At 36.5% G+C, this 10,315-nt stretch overlaps 1 protein-coding gene across 1 annotated transcript in view; it reads left to right on the plus strand.

Annotated features, from left to right (window-relative positions):
- Window positions 1-6,282, plus strand: part of IFT74 (intraflagellar transport 74) — a 39,396-nt gene extending 33,114 nt beyond the window's left edge. The window contains exons 17-20 of the mRNA XM_010294319.1: window positions 974-1,137; window positions 1,807-1,932; window positions 4,319-4,379; window positions 6,167-6,282. Of these exons, the coding sequence (XP_010292621.1) occupies window positions 974-1,137; window positions 1,807-1,932; window positions 4,319-4,379; window positions 6,167-6,282 (467 nt within the window). The remainder of the gene's footprint in view (window positions 1-973; window positions 1,138-1,806; window positions 1,933-4,318; window positions 4,380-6,166) is intronic.
- The last annotated feature ends 4,033 nt before the right edge of the window (window positions 6,283-10,315 follow it).

Consider the following 10,315-nt stretch of genomic DNA (forward strand, 5'->3'; position numbering starts at 1 on the left):
GCATTATTCGTATCATTCTTCTGAGTTAGACACAGCTCTGAAACATAAGATTATGTACCCATGTGTTTAAATGTTCAGGAACACAAACAAAATATGACAGCAAGGCTGCTGGTCAGAAAACCATGCAAAACAAGTCTACGCACATCTAGTCCTTCCACCCCCAGGGTGGATAACTGATCCCCAAAACTGAATCAAAGTATATTTTATTTTTTGTGTATCTTTATTGTGTCCTCTCTTAGGCATCTCATGTCTGAACAGTTTCAGTCTTTACATCTCTCTTCCTATAAGAATCCATCCATACTTCTAAGTCCTTTAATTACCTGTATCTCTGTTGTTTCTTTTTAATGGATTGTCAGAATTAAATGTTGTATATTGTGGCACACGCTCATTTTGTAAGCTATGACAGTTCTTGTTCTGTGGAGATATGGAAGTGTTTTCCTGTACAGAGTGAATGTTTAAAGCAAATTCAGTCATTTACTCTCATAAAACTAAGTCTTATACAAGCAACATAAATGAAACAACATGATGCTAAAAGCTATCATTTTTTAGTTTTTTAACTAAAATTTAAATTTAAACTAAAGAGAAACAAAATTTTTTTGTAAATTGTCTGCATTATTGCAGTCAACTTTTTGTAAGGTATCATCACTGCTTTAAGACTTGAAATTGACTGAATCCATAAACAACTTTGAAAACAGAAATACCACACTAATATACAAAATCACCATGTTTTCATTACTCTTCACTTGCAGAGTATGACGCAGTAATTGTATTACAGAAGTCTGAATTACAGGATGATTGTGAAGATCAAATTTTTTTCTTTCTTTCACATTAACATTTCCATGAATATCAAAATCAGAAAGATATGCAGGAGCTGTTTGTATTGCTTAAGTATAGCATAAACCTTTATGTACTAGGCAATGTATTATGAAATAAAAAGTACTGTTAATTAGAGATTGTGTATCTGGTGATCTAGAGAGTCAAAAACTGCAGATGGACCTACAGAAGATGGAACTCTTGGAGAGCAAGATGGTTGATGAACTGGCTTCTCTTAAAGACAAAATTGAACAAACAAAAATGGAGTTAGAGGTCTATAATGATTTGCCAGCTCTGAAAGCATCAGGAGAAGAGAAGAAAAAGGTAATGAAAGGAATGAAACCTTGGATTATACAGAATTTGTGTGGTTTTGAGCACCTAGTGGAGGGGAATCCAGGTCTATGACTTGGAATCCTGACTGATAACTGAAAACTGGGCTTGAACACCAGTGCAAATGAATCCAAATGCAGCTCTGTTTATATATGTGACTTATTAACTGGGTACATATAGCAGGCTGTCAGCTGAATGCCTTTTGACAACTTCCTTCCACAAAATTTCCCATTTATTTTAGTGATTCATCTGAACTTTTCTGCTGTAATGTATGACTACCTGTAAGTTTGAATTCAACATTGTAACCACAGAACCCAAACAAAAAAGAAAAAGGTATTCTGCATGTATTTGCTCTAAGACAAACTCCATCTAGAGCCCTTCCCATTTGACGTGCGATACATTTCCCACAAATTCCTGACATCAGTGTTCCCACTTGTGCTGATACAGCATGGTCTATATCTACAGCTTGCTCATAACCATTGAATATGATCTTTAATATAGAGCATGCATTGCTAGAGAAAAGCCTTAGGAGTTCTTTATGCATATAATCTTGTTCTGAAAGGAAGAAAAAGTAGCATCCTGAAAGCTTAAAATAATTTGTCTGTAGACAGCAGCAAATTAGCTCATCCTTTAATCAAATTGTGTTGTATTTTTTCCAACTAGAGACTCCAGGATGACAAAGAAAAATTAACAAAACGTAGCCATGCTTTCAAGAAAATAATGGAACACTTGAATATAGAATATGAGACACTGAAGAGAGAGCTGCAAGAGAATGAGACGCATTCTCAGGTATAGATCAAGCTACATACTATCTCTTCAGTTGTTTCTATTACAGTTTTGGTTTTCTTATACACAGGAAGCATTGTATGGGCAGAATCAGTTTATTCCTTCTCAAAAAGTTTTCAAAGTTATGTGTTGCAAATGCATAGTTGTATTTTCTATCTTCAAACAAAAGTTAATATCATGCCAATAAATTTCTTGTCAGCTTTGGATTTCAAAGTTACTAGGAAACAAGTCTTTCTCAGCTTAAAAATTGGGCAAATCCTCTGTTTAAGTGTTTGTACTAATGTTGCTTAGAACTCTCCCCCTTTTGCCCTTCCTTTGCTTGAGGAGTTTTGGGGACCAACTTAGAAACTACAGGAAAAAAAGGTCACTACTAATTAGATAAGATTCCTTTTGCTTTTAAAGTTATGGTGGTAAGTTTTTTTCCTGCAATCTGTACTATTAATTCCATTTCCCTTTTTCCAATCCTTCTGCTCCTTGGAGACCACTGAAGTCTTAGGATTTCTTCAGACTTCTTTAAACCCAAGGAACTTTGGTGTATGAGTATATTTACATTTACATTTCAAAAGTGAATCAGGAAATAAGTTTATAAACTCTTGAGCAGCTTTGATTCTTTCATTATAAACACTCATAAATTGCTGTCATTTTGGCAACTAAAGTTTATTGGCATATAGGTTTGAATGTACAGAAGGAAAATTGATAACCTCAAAGTAAGCTAAAAAATGGAAATTTATTATCTTCTCTGCATTTCACTGATTTTTATTGTATCAGATTCTTGAGATCTTTGTTCTTTAGAATGGTTAATTTTTTCTAATTCAGTTAAAAGGTGAAGATGTTAACTTTCTTGTGGAGTGAATTTTATGGAGCAGATGAGAGGGTGTAGCTCTAAATGAGGAGACACACATATGCACTCCTAGCATATGATCATTGAGGACTAAATCTGGGGTGATGATATAAACCCCCAAGCTGCAAGCCAAAGTCTGCAGGACTTCAGATACTGTGTATTTTTTATGCCAAGATCAGATTCTTACTCCTAGAGATTATGTAAATCAGAAACAGATAGCTAGCCAGTGTTAAGATACTTGCATAATGATGCTAAAAAGTTTATATAATAGTAGTTGTACTATTACAGTTCTATTTCAATGTGTGAAAAAAAGATTCGTTTCTTTGCTTTTTATGTCATGAGTGTAAATTTCATGAGAATGAATACAGGTATATCTTAAAATAGCTGATGAATTGACATACATCAAGCATTTTGAAGTACCATTAGCTTTTACAGATTTTGAGGGTCTGGGCGATTTTACAAGCATTCAACTGTATGGGTTGTGGCATTCAAGGAGTTACTATAAAAATGCACTGAATATTCCCTTTGGTATATATCAGACAGTATTTTAAACTTAGGTTCCTTTACTGGCTCTATTGCATCTAGCAACATCTGCAAAGGGGGCAATAAAAATTATAATTGGTTAGAAATATCGTATCTTGGAAATAAATGACTGCCATGTTTGCTGTGAACCAGTACACTAAGTAACTGATGTTATCTACTAGATACTGTAAGATTTATTTTAAGTAACTTAGCAACTATTTTCATATCTTCTAGTTTAAGAATAAACTTTTAAGTAAAATGTTGCAATATTTTCCTAATTTGTTACCTTAGTTTCCACTGAACGTTTAGTCTCAGATTGATTTTCAGTGTTTGCATTTAAAAATAACATCGGCATATCTTGAAATGCAGAACCTTGAACAGTAGCATCAGAAAAACAAATATTATAAAATTGTATTGTAAGGAAGCAGCCATCGATATAATGTCCACATTAGTTTCCTGTTGATGCTGAGAGTATTGAAGAAGTGCCAGCACTTAACCCACACTCCTACAATCTTCTCGCTGCAGCTCTGTTCTTATCACAGCTTCTGGCATCAGACAGGAAACTTAACTATGGAAGTAAGGAAGTTTCTTCTGTATAGCTCAAAGTCCAAGACAGTGTCAGGAAATATTGTATCTTTGGTGATTTTAGATGTTACTGATTTAAAGAAGAGATCATTTAAATGATATGAAGTATAATGAGAATTAGTATCTCCCTGCAGTGTTCACCTTCTTCTGACTTGCTTATATATTTCCCTATATGACAAGTCTTGAATTCTCAGCTGATTTTTTCCATAACCACTCAGTTACATGCAGTGCTTTTATATAAATAGATGTATGAACTGCTAAATTATATACAGATTAATCTTTGGCAGCTTTAAAAATCATATTGCCATTGTTTCCCTTTTCTGTGGGATTTTTTGTGAAAAAACTTTGATCTTATAAGGGGATAGATTTTTGGAGATTCTATGTATAAAATACATGTGTAATAATTATAATTTTAATTTTTGGCTCTTTTTGTGTTTTCAGCTTACAAATTTGGAGAGGAAGTGGCAGCACCATGAGCAAAATAACTTTATGATGAAGGAATGTATCCTTTTCTTTAAGATATACAGTAAAATTCATGCAGTGTATTAATTGAGGAAGAAGTCTGTTTCCTCCAGCAGAATAAGACAGGACGGAATGGGGAGCAGGAGATAGGGGAGGAGGGGAAAGGTAATGCTTTGCAAATGTCTAGTTAGCTGATAGATATTATATATAGCAAAGCTTGCATGTGTTGTCTGAAACAATTTTACGGGGTCCTAAAGCATAAAATTTGTCTTGCAGTCTGGAGTTTTTCCTGTTGGGTCAGTTTCACCATTAGGTTTTGTATGAGATCATCTTCACATCTGTTCAGTCTTCTCTGAAATTATGCATCAAGTTTTAGCGTTGTTTGAAAATCTGTATAGCATGGTGACTTTGCATGGTATTTTGCTGTTTTAAAACACCATAAATAACAATGATGAAAAAGCAAAGAACAAATTATATGCATTTAATGTATGTCTTATCAAATAAAAGAGGAATCGCACATTAGCGGGAAAAAATCAGATAAATGTGCTAAGATATGACAAGGAGATGCTTCAGCTGCAAACTCTGCTGGGATGGGGGAACTGCATTGTAGCACTCTCATTATGTGATGTTAATTAAAGAGTCACATTCCACTAATCGTATAAGACCTTCCAAAACATGAGCTGCAAGTGACTTTCATAAGGTACTTTTTGAAATTAGCAAAAGCACTGAGTTTTTTAAAGTAGAAGTGATGGTTCTTCTTATCTTGTACTGTTCTCCATAGTTGTTGTAGAGATCTGAGTAGGGCATAGTTGTACTTTTATTTTATATTCTAGGGACTTCAAATTCACTGCAATAAATTCACTTCTTTAAAATTATTTAGGAAACAAAAGATCTGAAATCTCAAAGATTCATAGAATCACTATTATATGATTACAATACAAATGTAATTGTAGAAGTAAGAGCAAAGCTAGATCATATCATCCAGTGTTGCAAGTTGGATGACAGACATTGCGACATGTCTCAGAAAATGGCACAAGAATATATTTCAGGCAGTTTTATGGTAACCTAGCCAACAGGGAGGGAAAAAAGAATAATAATACAGGATCTGAATATAGCATTATCTTTTTCATATACTAGATATCCCATTTCTTATATCGGGTAAGTGCTCTAATTCTTAGAAAAAAATATGAAAAAAATCTTGGACAATGTAATGTAATTGGAGCCACCTCCTCTATGAAGAAGGCTCTACAGGAATATTTTATTAAGGCAAGAATTTTAGATGTTATTTTTACTAACAGAAAAAAACTCTAAAACAAACCAAGAGAAAAAATTTATTAGGATATTAAAAGTGCCTCCTAACTTGCTACAGTGTGTTACCTATACAAGTGCAGACCCTTATCCCTAAGAGTTTTATGTCTACTTGGGCTAGTGAAAAGAAAGGTCCTGCTTTCTTGGACTGGGACTGTCCAAGAACTTGAACTGGGAGTCCTAAAGTGCCAAACTGTATGGCTGTAAATAGCTGAGTGCCTTGAAATGGTTTTGTTTGCCATGTAACAATGGGCAGAGTTTTCCATGAGGGACTTATTGCTTATAGGTATGAAAACAAAGCTGACTCTGGCATGTAATCTCTTTTTATTACCATGCTTGGCATGAAATGGCAGCTAGTAAATTGCTGTAAATCTTTTAGACCCAGTTTGAGTTTTTTCCATTACTTGCAACCCTTGACAGTTTTCACAAAAGGAAGCTTACTGTATTGTGTTTCCCTTATGATCTCTCATGATGCTAATACTTACACTGGCAATTTGTTTCCTTAATTCTTTTAATTAGTCATAGCAACAAAAAGTCAGGAGAGTGACTACCAGCCAATAATGAAGAACGTGAGAAAGCTGGTCACAGAATACAACAAAGCTCTCATAGAAGCTTTACAGAACACCAAGAACTGAACTCAGGCACTTTCTTCCTGCCCCAATGGACCAGCAATGAGAGATGTGCACAGGCAGCATGGAAAGCTGGACTACTGAGCTCCTTTGCTCACCACTTCGGCGACAGATATTCTTAAAAGTATTTTTTCCGGTTTTTGGAAGTCAGGGGTTTTAATAGTATCACTCCTTTTGCAAAATTTAAAAATTTTAGCAATAAACTTCTGAATTTTAGAAACTTCTAGAAATTAGAAGGAAATACTGCACAATGAGTGTAAAATCATCAGAACATTTTGCTGAGGCCTATTGCTGGATTGCATGTCAAATGTGAAACTTCATTCTGCTTCGCATAATGAATCTGTAATTGTCTTGTAGTCCTGTCACTGCCAAACAGAATAGTTTTCCCTGAATAAGGACTGCCTGACAGGCTCTCTCATATGCATTATCTTAAATGAAGTGTGTAATAAGATAAATGGTAATATCAGCATACCATCACTATTTAAATAGCAATTTATAACAAGTAAGGAAAACATCTAAGGAAGATAAGCATCCTTTTTAATCAGAATTGCCTCGCAGTATAAAGTCTTACAGTAAAAGCAAATGTACTTTGGATCTTTCAGCAAATTTTCATTTCCAACTGGAGAACTGATTAACTTCCTTATTTTCTATTTTTTTACTGTAATTATAAGGTGAGAACTGGGAGAGCTGGGATTAAAAGTAGTAAAACATAGCTAATACTGACCTTGTGCAGAACATTTTACTTCTGTAGTGTTCACCAATAAAGGAAGTAAAAGGGAATATTATTTGTATTTTCTGCAATTTTTTTTTTCCTCAGGTTTCAAGCTGCAGTGTCATATGCAACCTCTGCTTTGACAGAAATATATATAGAGAGATTCAACACAGAACAAAACCAGGACTGATACAAAATTAACAATGTGTTTTATAATACAGAAATTTCAGAAAATGTTTACATAAAATGAAATTTCAGTGTAGATATATTTCCCTCACATTCTACATGTAATGTAATTATAAACTACCTATTGATAATTTTCTCCACCTAGTATGTTGTAAGCTAGTTCTGATCAAAGAGAAAAAAGCACAGTTGACTGTAGATGGGAATCTTAGCCAGACAGTAATCTAGCCTTTTACAAAATATAATAAAAAACAGTGAAGTCTGGATTTATAGTTGTTCTGCTCTCTTAGAAAAGTTTTCCAGCAAAGAAGTAGATTATGTGATTCACTTTTCAGAACTGGAGTAGACAAAGAATTAGAAAATGTGCTGGGTCTGTTAAAGTAGAATTTCTGTATTTTGATCTCTAAATTTCTCCAAATCTATGATTGTAATTTTGAGTATGAAGAGGTAAGTAAAACAAAAATATTGAAGATTCTTGCAGAAAGCAGCGTGTTTCCAAATTCAGCACAGTAAATGCTGTTGCTCTGTATATTCATGTCTGTATAATATGTAGAGATAATGGAACAGGATTTCTATAAACCAAGGACTGTTATCTAGGGGAAATTCCCACTAATGTCTCTTCCTTCCTGTCAAAGTTTCAGCTGTTCCAGAGGGAGCCCATTATTTTCTGAGATAAAGTTGAAGTCTAATATTCTTACTAATCAAACCATCAGCCGGAGAGATCGCCTTCTGAATTCCACTTGTGCTAGAATAACGTATTTTAATGAACAATGGAAAAAAGCTGCAGACTGAACAAACAGACTGCTTTAAATTCTCTTTCACTCAGGGCAGGGGATGGTTTTATTCCTTGGCAGTGATTCTGTAAGATAGCATGGTAAAGTCCACAGGTTTTTGTTGCAATCTGCAGGAGATGCCTGTGGTAAAAGCCCTCTCTCCAACATGCTGTTCTTTTTCTCGTTCTCTTGAAGGATGTCCTGATTACCTGATTCTGTCTCAGAATCTTGTCAATCATTCCTTCTTTTAACAGTTCACCCTTATGGTCCTGGATCATGGTCATAGCACCCGTGGCTGAAAAGAACTCTGGATTCTAAACGGCGAGCTACGCAGCAAGTGTTTGATCTCCCTCTAGGAGGTTACTAACTCATTCCCAGTAGTAAGCTGAGCAAATTGTATCCATATCTAGCTCCTAAGGTCTCAGTGAAAAGAACCCTTTCTTTAACTCTTTTTTTTTTTTTAATACGTGTTTAAGTACCAGACCCACAGCACTTTTTTGCCAAGGGTCCTGTGTGTATATCAAGATCAGTAGGAGAGTTCTCTCTGCCCAGGCAATCTTTTATCCATTTTATGCTGTGCCTTCAAACTGAGAGGACATTGATTAAGTGGCAGCATCTATGGGGTGGAGAGATTTAAAACTTCTGCTCACCAGGGCTGAGTAGAGGTAAGATCACCTCCCTCAGCCTGACGGTAATGTCCTTCCTACCACACTCCAGCATAATCCTGGCCTTTTTTGCCATGCATTGTTGGCTCATGGCCAGCTTGGTGTCCACCGGGAAGGACCCCAAGGTCCTTCTCAGCAAATCTGATTTCCAGCCACTCAGGCCCCCGTGTGTATTGGTGCCTGGGTTTTTCATCCCCAGGGGCAGGACCCTGCATTACCTTTGTGGAATTACATGAGATAGATAGGATCCTGTCTGCCCGTTTCTTCAGCCTGTGAGGTCTCTCTGAACAGCGGCACACCCAGCTGGTGCATCAGCCACAGCTTTGTACCATCTGCAAACTTGATGAGGGTGTGCTCTGACCCATCATCCAGGTCATTGGTGAAACGGTTAAGAGTAGTGGCACAGGTATCCCCCCCTGGGGTGCCACGCTACTGACTGGCCTCCAGCTTCACTTTGGGCCACTGATCACACAGTGAGCCCCAAACCAATTTTCAGTCCACCTCACTGTCCACTTACCTAACCCATACTTTGTCGTCTTATCTGTGAGGATTTTATGGAAAACCGTGTCAAACATCTTGCTAATGTGGAGGTAAACAACATGCACACCTCTCTCCTTGCCCACTGAGTTAGTTACCTCATTGTGGAGGGCTATCAGATTGGTTAAGCATAATTTCCCCTTCATAAATCCATGCTATCTATTCACGATCACCTTCCCTTCATGTATCTGGAAATGGTTTCCAACATAAGGTGCTCCATCAGTTTTTCTGTTACCGAGGTGAGGATGACTGGCCTCTAGTTCCCTGGCTCGCTCATCTTGCTCTTCCTGAAGATAGGAGTGACATCTGCTTTCTTGAAGTCTTCAGAATCCTTTCCCTATCACCATGAAAAAAGAGAATGTCCTTGCTACGCTATCAGCCAGCTCCCTCTGCGCTTGTGGGTGCATCCCAAGAAGCCCCATGGACTTAGGTATATCCAGTTTCTTTAAAAGTTCCCTAACCTGGTCCTCCTCCAAGAAGATGCCACTGAGGAATTAGGATACCAGGTTTTACAGTATCTATCACTCCAAATCCCACTTCACTGGAATATCATTTTCAAAATCTGTCAACCAAAGGTTCCGTTATTTCTATGTTATGTTTTTTCTTTGCATGCAGATGAGCGTAGGAACAACTGTCACTGTTCCCAGCTTATGATGGAATGACACTGCAGCAATGTTGTTTCCATATTCAGGGACATCATCATATCTTCAGGCAAACTGTTTTTTTGCTTCAGGCAAGAGTTAATCCTCTTATTGATCTTCCTGCTTCATCTTACCTCCACAGTTTTCCATTGTGATCAAAAAAACTTACTTTCAGAATGAGTTGATGTTTTTCCTTAAGTTAGTGAGCTTAGAAGGCAACATGCAACATTCCTGTGAGCAATTCCAGACAGGTAGAACACTGAGATTTGTTTTTAGTGCTTTCTGCCTGACAACATAAATTAATGCTTCTTAGAAGCGGTATGTGCTGTTTCACAGTCAGAGGGCTACATTTCCAAAGTGAAGTGGTTGTAAAGTCTTCCAGTGCACTGCCATTTTTCTGCTGTTAGCATAAAACAAAAATACAAGGCATAAGGGAGACCAAATGATGGGGCACTAGCCGTAAGAATATCTTAATTTGAGGAGCAAGATATTAAACTACTTTATAACTATTCTGCGAAGTATCTGCTT

This window comes from Phaethon lepturus, unplaced genomic scaffold (genome assembly GCF_000687285.1).
Source record: "Phaethon lepturus isolate BGI_N335 unplaced genomic scaffold, ASM68728v1 scaffold5289, whole genome shotgun sequence".
NCBI lineage: Eukaryota > Metazoa > Chordata > Aves > Phaethontiformes > Phaethontidae > Phaethon > Phaethon lepturus.